This window comes from Cryptomeria japonica, chromosome 8 (genome assembly GCF_030272615.1).
Source record: "Cryptomeria japonica chromosome 8, Sugi_1.0, whole genome shotgun sequence".
Lineage (NCBI taxonomy): Eukaryota > Viridiplantae > Streptophyta > Pinopsida > Cupressales > Cupressaceae > Cryptomeria > Cryptomeria japonica.
In genome coordinates this window covers 395660398-395681443 of record NC_081412.1, presented here as the reverse complement: position 1 = coordinate 395681443, position 21046 = coordinate 395660398, and the positions used below count along the sequence as shown (strand labels likewise).

General features: G+C 37.7%; 1 protein-coding gene across 6 annotated transcripts in view; it reads left to right on the top strand.

Moving 5' to 3' along the window:
* Window positions 1–351: 351 nt before the first annotated feature.
* LOC131079437 (probable phosphopantothenoylcysteine decarboxylase) overlaps window positions 352–21046 on the top strand; it is a 41289-nt gene continuing 20594 nt past the window's right edge. The window contains exons 1-3 of one of the 6 annotated variants that reach the window (XM_058017389.2): window positions 352–520; window positions 731–1023; window positions 16220–16622. In XM_058017389.2, the coding sequence (XP_057873372.1) occupies window positions 16260–16622 (363 nt within the window). In that variant the 5' untranslated portion in view covers window positions 352–520; window positions 731–1023; window positions 16220–16259. Of the gene's footprint in view, window positions 521–573; window positions 684–730; window positions 1024–16216; window positions 16623–21046 lie in introns of those variants that run through there. The other 5 variants (XM_058017386.2, XM_058017385.2, XM_058017390.2 and 2 more) reach the window with 5 other exon arrangements.

The following is a 21046-nucleotide window of genomic DNA, read 5'->3' as shown; positions in this document are numbered from 1 at the left end:
TATCTATTTGTATATCTTTAATTTCTATTTATTTGTATATGTGTTTATCTCTTTGTCTCTCTCCGTTCCTCTCCCCTTCTGTATCTTCTTATATCTCTACTCGTCTATTACTCTGTCTCACCATCTATATCTCTTCCTCTTTGTCTACCTATCTCCCTCTATCTTCCACTCTCCCCTCAGTCTCAACCATAAACAAATAGATATCATTAGAGTCAAATGCAACTACAATAATAACATATAAGAGGAACCTCGTGCACATGTATCTTTTGTTTAAATTAATATATTTTTCCACGGCTATCCTCCCACAAAATGTCACATATGAAATGGTATCGTAAAATTCGCATATGAAATGGTATGTCCACATAAAAATTAGCATACAAAATGGCATTGGCATTGCATCATTGAACGTGGGACTCACACCTACTTACGGCCGCCCCTAATCACTGTGATGAGTGCAAACGGGGAAATTTTTAAGCGCCCAAAGAAATCGAAAGGGGGGAAATTTTTAATTCCCGCTAGTGTAAGTTTTCAAACTTATTAATTTTTATGTTGTTCTTTCATTTTATTGGGCAGGGAAAATGAAAATGATAATGGTGGCATTTGTTATTTATGGATAATATTGTTAGGTTTCGATTTAATTTGAGGTTACATTAGTTTAGGTGCCGGCTTGAGCTTTTGGACAGGTTTGTTGACTTTTGTTTGATGTTTTATTGTCTTGTTTTGAATGTAGGGTGCGATGGCATTTTAAACGCATGTTTGTAGAAAGTCCTATACATTTTTTTGTTATTTGTGGAGTTTATGACAGGTTTTTGCTGGTTAAAGAGCGGACTATGCTCTGAGGAATTTCCTTCATTTGAAACGTTTTCAAAATTTGTTTTTTATTAAAAAGCTACCCAAAGTAGAAGCCAGTGAAGTTGCGGTGTGAATTTTATTAGCTTAAGTGAGGGGCTCTGTGAAAATTTGAATTTTGAAGGTTCTCTAGGAAGCAGAAAGAATTGAAAGGCTGTCCATCTTCTGTATAAGGTAGGGACATTGAACTGAATAAGTTGGTTAGATTCGAAGTTATCTTTTGCACTCACACAAATTACGATAAAAGTTATATGGAATTTTTTTTGGTGAGAACTGTTTTCGTGCTAGAATTTACTAGTTTTAATATGAAATCTGAAGCTGTTTTAAAGGTTAAGGTTCTTATTTTGGTTTTGAAAGGGAATATCAATCCTGACACAGTTGTAAATTAATGCTATCACTTTGTTTTTTGGAGTAGTGTGTAGAGCTTACATTAGGAAGTCTAGTTTGTCAAAAGTTGGTTTTGCTGAAAACATCAGTTGAACATATACTACTGAAAAACCCCAGCATTGAGTCTGGGGTGCCAAACAAATGAACGTTGGCAGTTTCATTTGGCATGCCAGATTCAGTGATTCTTCTTAATTCATCTCCAAGTATTGGTTCCCTTCCCAGTTTTTCTTGTCTTCCTTCATAGACTATCCTGTATCAGGATTTGTTAACATGTATAGTCAAATTCTATGCTTTTGGGTATACCTGACCTAGCCACCTTACCTGGTCTGAAAGTGTTTACAGACTGCTTCCCCGAGGTGCTGGCCTGGAAGACCTTAAGGTGGTGTTACTTGTGGCAGACACACAGGGCACTGGCCGTTAAAAAAGCAGATATTTTTTTTTAAAGACAGTTTTAGAAAGAAAAAAAGTATCAATCTGACTTGGTTCCTCTTATATTGGGGGGATACACTGTTGTTGCTGGGGTCGTTGGAGCCATATCCTGGTCGTACCCAGGTGAGTATACTGGGAACCGGCCCTTAAAGTAGTCTTTTTTAAAATAGACAAATTTAAAAAGAATAAAAAAGCCCCATCAACCTTACCTGGCTACTCTTACACGTGATTTTAAGGAAAATCCCTTGGTTCATTTCATTGCACTGATTCCTGATCACATGCAGCACTCAGAAGTGAAGGATCTGGCCATTTTGTCCTACGGTCATTGTGCTGACAACTTTTGTTATGTCAGAGACGAAAATAAATAAAAAGAATGACAATATTTTTTTTTGATCTGTAATTTTTAGTATGTTTTATTAATATAAAAGTAATTTAAAACATAAAGCATATCAAAATCAGGGATTAATCCCTGCATCAGTCTCTGAGCATGAAAAAAAAAACTACTAACTTCTATACCACCTGAACCCCCCAAGCCACCATACCACTAACCACACCTATAGACTACTAACCAGCCAATCCTAAAATGTGGTCGACTGCCACAGTTACATTGCATCAAATTTAAACCAAAAAACAGACCCAACGACCAACCACCACAATTCAAAATAGAAACTAAAACAAAGTTACAGCTTTTTCTTCTTTTTACCTGGATCATTGACCCAAAAATCTTCAGGGGCAAACTTTGTTAACTGCTCTGCACCCTTCTTCTTTGCCTCTCGCGCCAAATGTAGCTACACTACCCTCTCACAGATGTAATCCTTCAAAGCCCCCCGGCCCACACGAGCCTCCTCCGTCCGAGCCTCATGGTCAGCACCATCGTTCTGAAGGATGAAGGGCTTGAACTCCGTTTCCATTCCATCCTGCATTATGCCTTCTCCAAATTGCTGCCGCAGTCCTTTACCCACCTCCGCTCTCACCATGGTAGAGGTCATCCCGCACAAAGAATGATCCCTACACACACTTGCACCACCCACACCACCTCCTCTTTTGAGCCAAAAACCAGCTCCCATGTGACTACCTTGGAGATAATGTCAATGTTCGTTTTGTAACGAAACTCTGATTGCAGATACTCCTCACCAAGCAACACTTCTAGAATTTGTAGAAAAGTGGGGTCATCAAATTTGAATAAACCCCGGAGCCTTTTTTCAAAAATCTTGCCAAAAAAGGTAAGTTGTTGTTTAATGGAATGAAGTGAAAAAATTGCCTCCATGCTTGCTAGCTGTTGCTCTCCTAGTCATCCCCCCTATCACTATCTCAAATGCTTCCTCTGCACACCTCAACTTGGGAAATACAAAATGGCTGCCCACCCTTGCATTTAAATTGCACCACCTCACCCCTTGTCAAATCCACATTTAATGATCATTAAGTCTTACTCGCTCGGCGATGTACGAATCACCCATTGGCCAACTCCACACCTCGGTAATCCTCGCACACCTTCCCTGCTCACCTCATGCATTGATGTGGCCGATTTGGAAAGTACACTGGGCAGATCGTTGCCTTCTCTCGTACATGAGAGATTTGAAAAGAATGAAAAGTTTCTAATTCCTTTTTAATTAATTGAATGTATTTGTTGATTTTCCATGAAGCCGCCACGCCTTTCATAATGGCCTTATCAATTATTTGTGAGTCACCCTCCAGATGCAAACAAGAAATTGATAGACTATGTGCCATCCTCACCCCCAACAACGCTGCCTGCACCTCTGCTTCATTGTTCATGCTGTCCACCAGTCTCCTAGCCCCAATGGCCAGGATATCCCCTTTCCAATCCCGAGCAACAAATCTAGCCCCAGGAGGCACTGGATTACCCCTTGACGCCCTGTCAAAGTACACCTTCACCCAACCTTCCTCTGGCTTCTGCCATACAACTCCTACCTTTATTTCCCCTTTCCCCAACTTCTTTTCTGGATCCACCCAAGAAAGCCCATGAACGGGCCAAAATAATGACAATATTATTATTAGTGTTTGCCCCCATAACATTTACAATCCCCTCTTAATTCTGTTTTAATTTATATGTAACTCTCGATTTTTTAATATTTTATTATTCTAAGTTTTCTGTTCTGTTTGTTATTAAATAGTGAGTGCCCAAGGTCATAAATAGGCCGCCAACTTGGGTGATCAGATTATCCTATATTTAGATGTCTTCATCCTAATGAATTTTCTAAAAATATGTCTGTCGTTTGTCCACTGTCCAGCTAGAATAAAGTAGAAAATAAAACAAAGCAGTGCCTGAAAAGAACCTTAAAATCTGTGCTCAAATTAAGACAAATTTTGCTCCTCAACAACAGTTTTAAATAATAATAATTGTTACATTTTTCAGTGCCCAGCAGGCAGCATTACTCACTAAATTAATATTTGATTTATCTTAATTGTTGCGCCATAGCACCATCTGAGCAATCTCAAAAAATCAAATACTTTCTCTTTGTGAGGAAGGTGTTCTCTGTTATTTCCATCTTCATTTTCAGTACATTAAACTTTCCTTTTGGTAGGGGCCTTGTCAAAATGTCTGCAATCTGCTCGTTTGAAGGAATATATTGAGAAATACCACTCCCTTTAAACTTGGTCTTTGAGAAAATGATAACGAATATCGATATGCTTGGAGTGATAACGAAACATTGGATTTTTAGAGAGCTTAATGCAACTTTGATTGTCACAATAAACTATTGTCGGCTTCAACATTGGATTAGTAAATTCTCCTATCCATTTGCAAAGCTGGATAGCCTCACAAATAGCATAAGAAGTTACTATGTACTCCACATCAGCAGAACTTAATGCTATAACTACCTGTTTCTTGTTGAACCAGGATATCATTCATGACCTCAAGTTGAATCAAAACCTTGAAATGTTCTCTGTAGTACTAGCATCATTTGCCCAGTTTGAATCTGTGAAACCATGAAATGTCGATTCTTTATCTCCAACATTTTTTAACCCATAATGAATTGTGCCCTTCTAGTATTGGGCATATGTGTTTTTTGGGATGCAGGGGGTTGGGTGCAACTCCCCCAACTTAAATATATGTTATTTCACACTTAAAATGGGGTGTGCCATGAATGTCCTTGTGGCCTTTAAGTCCTTTATTTGGGCATGATAAGCGCCACCTCCAGACCCTACGGGAGGTCCTTCTCCTTGACTTTGCTGAGGGCTACTACTGCCAGACCTTTACCCTAGCCTTCAAAAAATATTATTTTGTAACATTTCAGATGGAAAAATAGTATTTTTTTCAATTAGATTCCAAGTAAGTGAATTTCATTTATATTTTTGGTTTGTCGAGTCATTTTCGATTAATGATACTATGATATAAACCATTTTGATTTATGTAATGTTCCGTTTAGGAACAATGCAATATATCCACAAATGAAATGCTTTGATACCACTTGTAATGTCCCTTTTAGGATATCTTGGAATTATGGAACAATTACTTAAAACCCTTATACCTTTTTTTTGGTTAGTAAGTAGCTGGTAAAGGCCAGCTCCCATTATATTGATAATAAAAGTGTGTTAAAGTATGATCATTGTGTCCATATATCCAAAAGATACGTATACCCTATACAGCCCGAAAACATCTACCTTGTTACAAACCCGACATAGAAAATCCTAACAAAATAGGGGGTGAACCAGCCAAAACTACCCCCAAATTGGAAGCCATCCAGAAACCCACTGACATTTACAGAATGTGGGCAATCTATAGTAAACCCATCAGTGATGCAAGCACTATACTATTACCATATCTATAGACAATACTATCTATAATAGCATAACCCTAGAATGACAAATAGGTTACTCATCTTCCTTAGTCTTGGCTTCCTCATCTTCGTTTGCAAGGGGCTTTTGAGAAGCAACGACACGAGCAACCATAGGGCACTTGTGATGTCCCCTTCTAGTTGACATTTGTCAGTTGAGTAGATTAGCCTATCACTGACCCTCGTAGGCTGATGAGGTTGGGTAGAGGGTCCGTCAAAGTTTGATTCACCATCTTTAGAGCAAGCACTCCAGGTCTGGTCTTTGTTTGAGGTCTCCAGGACTCTGTTTGAGATACTTTCTATTTTTAGCAGTCCTGTTATTTATAGCCAGTAGGTTGGGCAAGGACAGATTATGGTTTGGCAGTCTCCAGTTCAAACGACAGGCATTTCTGATGAATACTTAGAGAGATATTAATATTTAATTATTTTTAATTAAATATTAAATGGCGAACTTTAATGTTTTAATGTTTTAAAAAGTCACTTAAGTTATAACTTAAGTGAGGGTCTATTTCTCATCAGATGGGGCCAGTTTTTTATATTAAATGGAAGATGATTTATTTTTTGACACTTCAATAGTCAAAAATAAATAATAAAAGTTAAAACATCATTAAAGGCCAAGTCGCACCTTTCTTGGGAATCGCACCAACCCTAAATGGAGAAGATTAAAGAAGATTTTAGGTCTTCTTTTCATTATGCTAAGTTTTGATATTTTTGTTTGGAGCTCTGAGAGGAGTTTTGGCCTAGGGTTTCAGCAGAAGATTCTTCTGCAGTGATTAGAGGTATCAGTACAGGAAAACGTGGGATTGCTGTTGTCAGAGGTTGTGAAATATCAGCTGATTTTGCTCTTTCAATTGGTTTTATCCAGAAACCAAGATTGGACAGATTGGAAAGGGGTTTATTAATTTTTATGCAAAAGATTGATTGCCGCAGAGTCAGAACAGAGGCAGGAATAAGTGTGTGACAGATGGGGGTTTTGTGCATGTACAGCTTGCTGATCTGCCGTACCTTTCTTCCTTGAAAGGGTATGATTTTTGTTGAGGAGGAGTCCAAAAATTCCGAAACAAATGCCAGAAGGGACGCCTTGCCAATGTCTTTCCATCGGGCTAACATGCGAGTATTTTGGGTCAGTTTAAAATAAATTGCAGCTTGCTGTCATAAAATCTGTGCATGACCAACAATAGGAAAATAGGGTTTTAACAGAATATACTGGTATTTATCAGTTCTTCTCTAGCTGCTTGTTATTTTTATTTGAGTATTAAATAAATGATGAACGGATGTAATGAGGGTTTGATCAGTGTTGTTGAATATAAATTGATTTTCAGCAAATACCATTAGTTGCTTTTTGTGCTTAAGATTGTCAAAATTCTATTTGTTGTTGTTATTTGCAAAGAACACACTTGAAACGCAACAGGTTCAACAAAACGTTAGTTGTCTCAGTTGAGGACACAATGATCATACTTTAACACACTTTTATTATCAATATAATGGGAACAATTACTTAAAACCCTTATACCTTTTTTTTGGTTAGTAAGTAGCTGGTAAAGGCCAGCTCCTATTATATTGATAATAAAATTGTGTTAAAGTATGAACATTGTGTCCATATATCCAAAAGATACGTATACCCTATATAGCCCGAAAACATCTACCTTGTTACAAACCCGACACAGAAAATCCTAACAAAATAGGGGGTGAACCAGCCAAAACTACCCCCAAATTGCAAGCCATCCAGAAACCCACTGACATTTACAGAATGTGGGCAATCTATAGTAAACTCATCAGTGACGCAAGCACTATACTATTACCATATCTATAGACAATACTATCTATAATAGCATAACCCTAGAATGACAAATAGGTTACTCATCTTCTTCAGTCTTGGCTTCCTCATCTTCGTTTGCAAGGGGCTTTTGAGAAGCAATGACACGAGCAACCATAGGGCACTCCAGACCACACGCATGGTGAGCCGGGCTTTTGGCCATCTCCATAAATCTTGCATGGCATTCTCCAACCATTCCTCACTAGTCGTAGATAGACCAAGAACTAGCATCATCTTGGGTTTCTTCTTCAGCAACCACCAAACCCTCCTTCATGTAAGTGCTAATTTAACCGCCCTCTTTGCAAGCTACTACTCCCAAGAGTCTCTGCAAGAAGAGGATGCTGTGACCCATAGCCTCCCAATGCTCCTCGAACACATTTGGCTCCAGAGTCCTCACAATTGGGAATTTTCTGATTTCATTGTCCCCACCACATGTCATGTAATAGTTCTGCGAAAGGGGAACCGTTAATTTTTGGGCCACATTGTCCAGTGCGACGTCGATCGCTCCTAGAAAGTTATGCTTAAAGAGAATTTGACACAACTTTTTAGCTTTCCCTTTTGTCACTCCACCATATAACATTTTTACCAAAAACATTGCAGTGATGTCTGTGTTCACCCTATAGCGGTGAAAAGCATTTCAGAAATTCCTTCCCCAAAACCGATTTCACCGTATGCTACACTAATGGGTGCCCAAACACCATGATAGTGACTAACCTCTTGTCTATGACTTCGCCTAAGAATGCCATTTGTCTTTTGGATGATTATAGTAGCAATGGCATGTCCATGTTTTTGCCAATAGTCTCAATCCACAATTTAAGGAAATTTGCCAAAATGAGTTTTTGCATGTCAATGTTGCCTGAAATAAACCTCCCACACTTGTCTTCATCATGAGATATACATCCACTTCAAGGCTCAATATTTGTCGTATCTCACTGCATAAATTCCACGTTCCTTCCTATTGATTGTGAATTAAAGTTGTGCTGATGTCATCATCTATAAGCAATAGTTCTATCTTCTGAAGATCGCATACAAAATACTCCCTTGTATGAACACGTGTAGTACAACTCTGTTGCCAAGGAGTGAGAGATGTGATGTTTTTTTTTTGGAAGTACTCAATTCTAGATGTCCAGAATCCAAGCTGTGTGCATGATCTGCCACATCCAATTGAAAAATCGACCTATGCCAAATCATCTTCTCGCAATGGCTTTTGAGGCTCTTTTTGCCAACTCGTCCATGTTGATGTGTTTTTAAGGCACATGCGAACACAAAATAAAATACCCAAAAGTATCTTATCCTCTCTTGACCAGAGTCTCTCAAATGCTGAAGATTCGCATAAGGATCACTTGAGACAACTCCAAGGTTCCTCAATGTCGGGTCACGATGCGTGGATAAGCACAGTTGGTCGTTGTGATTGTTGTTTCTTCAAGGGGTCTTACATTATACATGAATGCTTGAATTACTGGAACTTTGATTCTATCTACTTGCGTGGAGAATAAAAAAGGGCAAAAGACATAAGGGTTGAGGGAGTTTAATCTAATCCTAAGAATGCAAGAGACAATGAATTATTGAGTGAAATTAAACTAAGCTCTGCTTCGCCATCAAAGAACAACTCTACAAAGCTAGTGCGATCTTCTAAGGAGAGCAAAATGATGTTCAAATCACTACCAATGGCATAAACACCATCAAGACGATGCATATCCGTGAGGCAAGTAGCAATTGAAGTTAAGGTCATATAATTCCAGTTGACCAAATGATCTTCTAACTTTGATTCGAAACTATCCTCTTGAATATCTCAATGCTGAAAGCCATGAAGGTGTAGGGTGTAGATGTTGACTCCCTCTTAGTTTTGAATCTTGATAATGCCTTGGAATGAACCTTTGATGTCATAACTTCTTCATTCCTTTGAAATTCTTTCTTTGTGATTCCCTTCATGCTGTTGATTCTTTCATCTACGTCTTGATGCCCTTGTATTTGCCGATGAAGTTTTCTTTCCTCTTGAAGTCATCTTCCTTGTATCTTGATCTTGATGTTGAAATTTCCTCCTTGGGATACTTGTTCCGATCTTCCTCCAACCTGGTCCCTTTGATTTCTTTCTTTACCTCCTGCAAAACAAACAAATGGGTATCAAACACACATGATATATAACCTTTACATGCTCTCAATTTGACATGATCTCCTATTTTATGTGTCGCAGGTTTGACAGGTGCATTCAGAGGGGAGGTTGCTCCTAAGGATAGGCAAAGGAAGGGAATTTCGCTCCTATCAGGGAGCAATGGAAATTATTTCATACTTAGCCAAAATTTCATCCACTTTCTCCATTCCACCAACTCAAACCTTAAGTTTTAGTCTTCATGTGCAAAAGTCATTAAATCTCATTCACCGAATGCCTTGAGGATGACTTCGCTTGTAGGATGGGGCAATGGAAGTCAAATTCGCTCCTAAGGAGGAGCAATGGAAGCAAATTTTGCTCTTGGAGAGGCGCAAAGGAAATGAATTCAAATTCATCCTTCATCAACTTATGCTTGGGTATTTTGCCATCTACACATGTGAAGGTGTCAAATCAACCTTAAGGGGTCTCTAAAATCAACTTCGCTCCCAAGCTTAAGCAAAGGAAGTCAAATTCGCTCCCACTGAGGAGCAATGGAAGTAAATTTCGCTCCAATCAGGGAGCAATGGAAATAAACTCAAATTTGAAACTTAACTCCTTTTCACCCATTTACCTTCATTCCACCAACTCAAATGTATTGAATTATGCTCATGTGAGGCTCTAAAAGCAAATTCACTCTCATGGGGGAGCAAAGGAAGAAGATTTCGCTCCAAATGAGGAGCAATGGAAATGTTTTTTGCTTTGAACCTTGAGCAATGGAAGTGACCTTCAAACTAATTCCTCTAGATCAGTCTTATCAACTCATGCCTTAGGTTCCTGCTTTCATGCACAAAATGTTATCAAGTTACCCCCTATGAAAGCCTTAGAGATGATTTTGCTCCTAACCAAAGACAATGGAAGGGAAATTCGCTTCCGAAGGAGAGCAATGGAAGTGTTTTTCGCTCGTGGAGAGGAGCAATGGAAGTGACCTTCAAACTCATCCTCTATTCCTTAGTCAAAATCATGATGAACTTGATGAGGTTGATCCTTTTAATTATCAAAACAAGGTTGCTTTAGTTGAAATTCATCAAATTGCCCCTAAATATGCACAGGGAGCAAAATCACCCCAAGGTGAGGGCAAAGGAAGAGAATTTCGCTCCTGAGAGGGAGCAATGGAAATGGCCCCCACACTTAGCCCATTTCAAGGTTGTTGATCAAAGATTGCATTCATTGTTCGAACCAAGACACCTCATGATGGCTAGAGGTAATTTTAGATGATTTGGAAGGCCTGGAGAGGGATCTTGCTCCTAAAGGGGAGCAATGGAAGCAAAATTCGCTCCAAGATTGGAGCAAAGGAAGTGAATTTCGCTCCAGGGAGGAGCAATGGAAATTGTTGGATACTTAGTCAAATTTTGCTCTCTTATCTCACCTCTCACTGAAGTATGACTGGGTAACTTGGATGATGAAGGAAACACCTGCATATTTAGCTAGACTTGATCTAAAGGATTCCTCCATCAAATTCTCTTCTATCTCTTGCTTATGCCAAGCTAATGAGCAAGGTCAGTCAACTTAGGAAGTTCACTCCTCCAAAGGAGCAAAGGAAGTTTATCAATCTTAATCTCATCTTCCTCATACTACCTTCCTCTAGAAAAAGTGCAATCGCTCCACTTTAATGGGCAAGGAAGAAATTCGCTTCAATGCCAAGGCAAAGGAAGTTCGCTCCAAAGCATGAGCAATGGAAGTTTTCCCATACTTAGACAAATTTCGCCCTATGTGACCCTCTTGACTTGACTTCTCTGTTGGCAACAACATTGAGGGAAAACTGGGAGGGGGGGGGGGTGAATCAGTTTTCACTTGATCTACAAACTTAATCACAAAAACAAATCTGATAAACCGCAGCAATAACAAAAATAAGCAAGATGATAAGACAACACACAACACCAAGATTTTGACGTGGAAAACCCAGTTAAGGGAAAAACCACTATGGGAACCTACCCACAGTAAGATGATACTCTGTAGTAGTATGTGAAAACATTACAATGGGGAATGCATGTTGGATGGTGGAATATTTATCTGTCAGAGTAAGTTTGTTAGGAATGCACATGCATTCAGGCACACTGCCTAGAGCTCATTGCTCAAAAGATAATGGCTCGAAAGGCTGAAACCCTCAGGGAAGTCTCACTGACTTACAACAAGATTCAGACTACAATTCGGAAGGAATGAACTGCAATAATAGCATCTCCAAACGCCTGATGACAGTTCCGGTTAAGCACAATGTCTGCTTTGCAACACCAAACTCTGCTCAATCACAATGCCAAAGGATGAATCACTTGATCACACATACACCACTCTCTGATAATGTAGACACAACCTTGATAACTAAATTACATGACAATATCACCTATTTATACAATTCATCAACCTTGACAACAAGTTCGGCTAAACCCTCAATTCACAATTACAAAATCACATCACACGATACAAAGATCGACCACCGGACCAATACAATGATTTACATAATATAACATAGTCTTAAACCAAATCTCCAAATACGCAACACCACCGGAAATCACGCCAAGATCAATCGCAATATGCTACACCACCAAGAAAACCGCATAACACGAAGAACATCACCGGTTCAACAAAATCACCAAGAACTCGCACAACGATCAATGCGGATGGTCAAGACAAATAGGACATGCTTAGGAAACACCAACAAGCATGTTAGAATCATCAGCAACAATTGCACCAACACCACTTATTAAATCTTCATCGATCAACATATGAACCTCAAGAATACTCGAACAACAAATGTCACGAAGAAAAGATAACTTGTGGAGCACCAAATCACGAACCATCTGAAATGAAGATACACAAGACCATCCCAAACAATCTTCCCAAATCTTAGCACAAGATTTGATCACATTGGAATATACCGGAGGAAATACTGAACTCTGCAAAGCACTAATCAGATAAACAATTTGCAAAACCGGATCATCTGATATGATCAATTAAGCTTCCCGAATCACCAAGACCAATACATAAGAATATAGTGATACAAGAAATATTCCATACACCAAACCATAATCCTAATAAACCAATCTGCAATCACCGGAGCAGGAATATGTTGACATCAATGACAACAACATATCCTAGTAGCATCAATGTCCAACAATCTCCCCCTTTGGCATTGATGGCAACATATGAATGTGAAAAACAATCAGTGCAAAGAAAGAAATTATCTCCAACAAACTCTCCTAAGATCAAGCAGATAAAATAGTTTTTCACATGCTTCTCTCCCCCTTTGACAACAATGCCAAAGCCAAGATATAGATTATGCTTTACTCCCCAAAACTCATCCTCATGAATCTCTCCCCCTAAAACACATAAGCGGACTACTCCACCAGAGGAGCAACACAAACTCATCAATCCGGATAAAAAGATAAGACTGTGAAGTCCACCGAATTGATGCAGCTCAATGCATCTAGTTCTCATTAGGAGGGGTGGATACCCCTAACTTGTCTCTCAAATAGACAAATGTATCTGTAAGCAAAGGTTTAGTGAAAATATCAGCAATCTGTTCCTTTGTAGATACATACTCCAACTTAACTTCCTTTTCATTGACTTTCTCTCTCAAGTAATGATATTTGATTGACACATGTTTAGTCTTTGAATGTTGCACTAGATTCTTTGACATGTTAATAGCACTGGAACTATCACAATATATGACAGTAGGCTCATCATAAATAACACTGATATCTTTCAACATTTGCTTCATCCAAACCACTTGAGTGCAGCTACCAACAACAACAATGTACTCAGTTTCAACAGTAGATAAGGATACTGAATCTTGTTTCTTACTAGCCCATGAAACCAATTTCTTACCCAAAAAGAAAGCACCATTGGATGTACTCTTCTGGTCATCAACATCACCAACTCAATCAGCATCAGTGTAAGCACATAACATGAAATCATCATTCCTCGGATACCACAAACCATAATCCACAGTTCCCTTCAAGTATCTGAATATTCTCTTCACAATAGTGACATGACTCTTTCGGATCAGCTTGATACTAGCAGCCATGCACACAACATGAATAATGTCCAACCTAGTCTGAGTAAGATATAGCAGTCCACCAACCATATATCTGTACAAACTCTGATTAGCTTTCGGAGATTCATTATTCTTGGATAATTTGCAGCCAGTCACCATAGGAGTTCCAACCGGTTTGGAGTCATCTAACCCAAACTTCTTCATCAATTTCTTCACATATTTAGTTTGAGATAGAAAAATACCTTTTGTAGTCTGTGAAATCTATAAACCTAAGAAAAATTTCATCTCACCTATCGTAGACATCTCAAATTCTTTCTGCATATCACTGGCAAACTTCATGCTCAAGTTATCATCACTTCCAAAGATAATATCAACAAAGACTTCAACAATCAAGATGTTATCATTTTCAATCTTAAAATACAGATTACTATCAGTAGTCCCTTTGTTAAATCTCAATTTCAACAAATACTTATCTAATCTAGCATACCAGGCTCTAGGGGCTTGTTTCAATCCATAAAGAGTTTTCTTCAATTTACATACCATGTCTCCATCATCTGATAATGAAAATCCATCAGGTTGCTCAATGTAAGCTTCTTCCTCAAGGTCACCATTCAAAATGGTGGATTTGACATCCATCTGATATACCTTGAAATCTTTATAAGCAGCTTATGCAAGCAACAATCTAACAGCTTCAAGTCTGGTCACCGGAGCAAAAGTCTCCTCATAATCAATTTCTTCTTTTTGTGAATATTCTTTACATACCAGTCTTGCTTTATTTCTGACAACTTCACCGGCTTCATTCAATTTATTCCTAAATACCCATTTAGTACCAATCACATTCTTCTTTAGGTCTAGGTACAAGCTCCCATGTGTTATTCTTCTCAATTTGATCCAGTTCTTCTTCCATAGCTCTCATCTAATTTTCATCTTTACAAGCCTCAACAACATCTTTAGGTTCAACTTTAGAAATCAAACATACCTTTTTAGCAGCTAGCTTTCTTTTAGTCATCACACTTTTAATTTTATCTCCAATAATCTGATTTTCTGAATGATTCAATCTTACATACCTCGGAGTTTTCTGATTGTTCTGATTTTTAGGTTCTCGCACCTCTCCACCGACAACAACAACAACATCCGGATTGATTGTCTCTACCGGATCAGTTTGCTTCAACTCTTCAGTCTGAATAGGTGTTATACCAACATGTTGACCATCATCATATCCACATGCTTTGATCTCTTTCCCAAGGTTCTCATCCACCTTCACATTTGCACTCTCTACTATCTTTCTCAGTCTCTTATTGTAGCACCAATAGGCTTTGCTCTTTGTAGAATAACCCAAAAAAACTCCTTCATCACTTCTTGCATCAAACTTTCCTATATCCTCATCTCTCCTGATATAACACTTGCTACCAAATACTCTAAATAAAATATCTCACAGTATGAATATGACCAAACCATAACTCATAAGGAGTCTTACCAGTATCACCTTTAATATGAACTCGGTTGAATGTGTAAACAACAGTGCTAACAACTTCTCTCAAATAGATCTTCGGAACATTTCCTTCAATCAACATAGTCCTTGTAGCTACCTTATCTTTTACAACACTATTCGTCCTGTTGTCTAGTCTCTTTGCTCCCAAAGCAATAATATTCCCTTGCCAATCCCTAACAACAAACCCCGTTCCCAATGGACCCGGATTGCCTTTAGATGCTCCACCAAAATTGATTTTATAGCATCCTTTCATTGGTTTCGTCCATGTCACCTCCTTTGAATGACTAAGTTCTGGATGCACCCAACTAGGCCCATTAACAGGTTGAATGTTTTAATATATTATATTATTATTATTTATTATTAAATCCTATTTCAAAATGGGGACATTACAAGGACCTTATAAAATAAATTATAACATTTTATAAAAAATTTAACTAATTAACACAAAAATATTTTTCTTTAATATTAATTAAATAATAAAGGTCTCATAAAAAGGTTGATAACTAATTGAATGGGTGCAACTTATGTTTTCACCCTTATTTTAAGGAATCTCAAGTATGCGATATTTAGAGAGAGAATTTAATTATGTGTGAATACTTTGATATTCACTATGATTGCATGAGAGAGGTTTTATGTGAGGCCATTGGAGGAGGGGGAAGGGATTGTTGAAACCCTAGATTCTTATGAGTTTGTAATGGTTTAGACATTGTTGTAAGTTTTTTCAATATAATGACGCTTACGGGCTTTTTCACTTTTGTGATTTTCCCACCATAAATTGATGTGTTCTTTTGTTATGTTTGTGTATAATTTTATTTAGTGCACATAATTTTAATACAATATATTTCATACATAGTTGAATGATCAATTTTAAAGATCTAAGGTGTTCAAAGAAATCTCTTTTAACTATTTGGTTTCTATAATATAGAGTGTTAAGTTACCTTGCTTACAAAACTTTCCAAGGAATATCATGTGGTATTCCCTTTGAAACAACAAAATTAGAGGACTGTCCAGAAACAAAAAAGGAATTAAGACAACAAATTTTGTCATTGAAATTCTAGATTGTAGCAAATCTGTGTTGAATTCAATATCGCATCTTCATTGCAAAATCTTGATATATCAATTGGCTCAGGAGTAAGTTGAAATTTCCAATTCTTGTTCATTTGGGTATATGCAGCATGAAATATACTCAAATTTGCCCCAGGCTGTGTGCAACGAAGTATTCATGCTATTTGCATTTCAGAAATTCATGAGAGGTTTGTTTTCTTTGTTATGGTTGATATGCTGAATGTCTTGTTTGTCTTTGTGTTAGCAGGCAATGCCCTCTAAATGATGCCTTTTAAATCAATATTTTGATGCAAAGCATGGATATGCAAGGCATGGATGCGATGAACTGTTCAGTTGGTGAACACAAAACACATGTTAATGTATCTCGTAAGCCAAGAATTATTCTAGCTGCAAGTGGAAGTGTGGCAGCAATTAAATTTGGAATTCTTGCCCACAGTCTATGTGAATGGGCAGAAGTCAAAGCAGTAGCTACAAAATCTGCATTGCACTTCATTGATAAAACATCTCTTCCTGCTAATGTTAATTTTTACACTGATGACGATGAATGGTCAAGCTGGAGCAAGATAGGTGACATTGTATTGCATATAGAACTCCGGCAATGGGCTGATGCTATGGTAGTTGCTCCACTATCAGCAAACACACTTGCTAAGGTATATCTAATTCAGAATATGTTACTGCTTTATATAGTTTTTCTTGTTTGGCAGGATATAGATATTTTTTAGTGAAATGGTCTAGTATTTGATTGGATGCTAAAACCTTTAGCAAGCAGCCATTGTCATTTCATGCGTCATAATTTTAGTATGATCATTTTTCTGCTAGAATTGCAGCTTTGGGCTATTTATTTGAACCTAAGTTTTTGTGGTCGTCCAAATTGAAATAGTTGAAAACAAAAGGGGAGACTGTATAAGCATCTATAAACATCCTGAATAGGTCCTCAGCATATACCAATAAATAATTTTTATAAATACCTCATAATATCATATTCATAATTTGCAAAAATGATAATATTCAAGTCTCAAAATGTCATGACACAATGAAAACTTTGATTACAAGCCATGGCTCATAATTAATATCCATATTCATCTTCATCAGAAGCATCAAGGTCAACATTTGGTTCAACATCATTTGAACCACAATCTATTAGATCGCCACTCCCACTAGCTATGATTGTGTCAAGTGCAAGAGCTGCCCCATCTATAGAGACTTGGGCAAGTTGTGCAACTGTAGCATCTAAATCAGCACACTCAAGGGCTAGATCCCTATTCCTTGTCACACCCTCATTGTATTCAGGTTTCTTATGTGATAATATATGAAGGTTGGAGTGTATGTAGATCAAATCCTTTGCTTTTTTTTGCACCCAAATGATTGCGCTTGACTGAGTGGATGGAGTATGTACTCCAATTCCGCTCACTTGAAGAAGAACTTGTAACTTGTTGAGTTTGCATACAACATCTAGTTAAAAACTTAAAACATAAATTATAAAATAAAAATATTTTAATATGGTAGCATCAAATGGATTTGATAAAAATAAAAAATAAAAAAGATACATACTTGGGAGAGAATTTTAATTGCAAGAGGCTGCAAGAAATCAGAGCCTTGACCATGTACATACCACTACTCATCAACATCCATCCTATATTTGGAATGAAGAGAGGTAGTATCATGATATTTTGAAGATAGGAATTGGCTAAGCTCGCTCAAGACAATATTTTGAGTTTCATCATTTGAATATATCTTTCTAAATGCAACCTTATAGCCAGTAGCAATCTCCACATCTCTATATGGTGGCATCCTCCTTGGCAATGCAAGTATCTCTTTGCTATAAAACTTTGGCATCAAATCATATGCTAAGAGATGTAAGGGGGTGGTCATCTTGTTCCAACGGTCTACAATAATTTGTTTTGCACAATTTTGAAAAATGTTTCTATTGGGTCATGTTCCTTAGCCTCTATTATTGCTCTTATTTTCTCCACCATAGAGTCCATGCCATCATAAATTTCACCCATGTGAGTGAAACTCAAAACATACTCCACACGATCCCACTGCTTGTCATCAAGGATCAATGCACTTACTTTTTGGGCTCTTTTTGTGTTTGACTACTTCCATACACTCCACAAGGTGTTGATGACTATGGCACTCAAGACCTCTTGCATCTTCACAAGTCGTCTTAAGAGGAGTGTGTGAGATGCAAATTGTGTTTCAGCAACCTATCATGGCATAACAAATACATGTCATATGTCAACTATAAAAAATAAAATTTAAACTACCTTTAACGACTCCAACTTGGAGAAGGTCTTGAATATGGTTTGTGACATGTGATGATTAGTCAAACATTTGAATCTCCTCGGCCTCCATGTAAACTTGTTTGACCCAATCAATTTGTGTGCCAATATTTTGCATGATTAAATTGAGTGAGTGGACTGCACTTGTCCAAAATATGTGGTTATATGTAGCCTCCAGTATAGACCTAGTTGCGCTACAATTTTTAGCATTGTTCATTTTGAGGCTCCACTCAATGGATTCTATGAGGATATTGACAATGAAACTTGCATCTTTTACTTACCCCTCACAATCCATTGCTTTCAAAAACATCACTCCTTTAGGGGACATTGCTATAACATTGATCAATGACATATTTTTGCAATCTTTCCATACATTAGAAATGGTGGACACACCTGTTTTCAACCATGTATCTTTGATCACTCTCAATCGTGTCTCTACTGAAGCTTTCTGCTTCGCCAATAAGGTGGTTCACACCTTTTCATGGCCGAACTAACATAATCAAGAGGTGTATTGCAAAGGGTATTCACCTTTTCCTGCCAATAAGGTGATCTAACAATGTTGAAAGGAAGCCCATTGCCATAAATGCAACGAGCAATGCTTTGATTTGAAATCTCTCTGATTTCATTTTTGAAGGCCCTATCCAATGGGCCCTTTTTTGTGTAACCACGACATCCTCTGGTTCAGAAGGTGGTGGCATTGGCATGAAAGGATGTGGGCCAGCCAGTTTTGTGAAGCCACTAGGAGGCCTCTTTGTGCTTGTCTTGACCAGAAGATGATCAATCTTTGATTTCTTGCTTATCATGTCGACTTCCTCTTGTTCTCTAATATATTCTAGTATTAGAGCTTTTTATATCCCTTTGTTATATGACCCCTTACAAGCGTTTACTTCATGTCTAGGGATGGTGCATAAGTGACCTTTCATTTGATAGTATGAGCTTGTATACTTTATGCCACAATGGTTACATTGCCAAAGATAGCTCCCATTGCTAGACATTTGCTTGATCATTGTTGTATAACAGCAAAGTGGTGAACCTACATCAATTTTAAAAGGCCTCTTTTCACTTTGGTCTTGGGCAACTAAACTAGAGCTTCCACTTGGAACCATTATGTACGAATAATGAACCTAAAATGGAAAGCTGAAAACATTATTGAAATGTTTTTGGCATTATAACCCCCTATTATGCATACAAAGTGTAAAGAAATATTCAAAACTTCTTAAAATAAAAAAAAAAAAAACTTGAATTTTTTTGAAAAAATTCTTGAAAACTTGAAAAAAATGAAGATTCACTCACTTTTGATTGTCAAATATTTCCTTCTCCAATGATTTCAATCCTTTGGTGTGTGTCTCACACCTCCATAGTCTACACCTTTGAAGAAAAATGCAACAACCTTCAAAAACAAGTTTGGAGGAATTTTTTTGTGAAAAATGCAACTACTGTGATGAAAAATGAGTGAAATAAGCAAAAGGAGGCATTCATAGGTTGAAATTAGGGTTTGGCATGCTTTTTTATGTTTTAAAAGTGTTTTTATTGAAGTGGGTCCCATTTTTGGGAACCCATGGGTTTGGAAATGATTGGGTATGCTTGGGTTTAGCCCAAGTGCTTGGATTTGTTGTGGGTTTGGCCAAGCCGAACCCACGGCGAATCCAAGTGCTCAGGCCAAAGGACAAACTCAGGGGTGGAACCAGATTATACCCAGACCCGTTTTGCACTCGTATCGGATCTGGACCTCTAGGCATGGTTCTTGTATTGTAGCATCTCATACAAGCAATCTTTAGAGATTTGGTTGCCAGGTTATACAAGTTCTAATTGGGCTGGTACCATTAACAAAAGATTTGCTATTAGCTTTGTTTTTACTACAAATTTTGGAACTATTTCATGGCAAAGTGTTGATGTGTTTTTCATGCACATGCGAACACAGAATAAAATACCAAGGTATCTTATCCTCTCTTGAACAAAGTTATCTGAATGCTGAAGATTTGCTTAAGGATCAATCGAAATAACTCCAAGGTTCTGGTATGTAGGGTCTCTACGTGTGGATAAGCTTAGTTGGTTTGATGTGATTTTGTTGGAATCATAAGGGGACTTACATTCGAATGCCTGAGTGCTCGATTTGCTGGAACTTGAATCCTATCTACTCACTGGGAGATAAATAAATAGCAAAAGGTGTAAGGTTTAGAGAGTCTAATCTAAGAACTAGAATGCAAGAAGATAGATGAATGATTAGGTGGAGTCCTACTCGGTTGGGTCTCACCATCAAGTTGAACAATCCGACACCATCTCAATGCAATCTTCTAAGCAACGCTTCGAATATGTTCAAATTGTTACACTATCAGACACTGATCACCATTCAAGTTAATGCATGAACAATAGACGCATAACAATTCGAGATTAAGCTCATTCAATGCCAGTTGACCACACAGGGCACACTTACAATCAGTAAGAGGCTAGTGGTATGGACTAGGCGGATTCCACACGAGTGCATTCAACAATTTATTTCATTCAATCTAATCATTTACCATCTAACATGAAGATCCAACAAGAGACCATGCATATTGCAAAGAAACGACACATTTCACCATAACTTCAATGAAAAGGGATAGAAACGACACATTTCACCATAACTTCAATGAAAAGGGAGTTCATTTACAATTTCTTGCCTTCTCCTCCTACTCTACTCTAACTTCTATTCTATTATCTTTAGACTATCTATTGACTATTAACTACTGCTATTAACTATTCTAACCTCTATTAACCTTTACAAATGAAGAGCCAGAGCTTTATATAGAGAG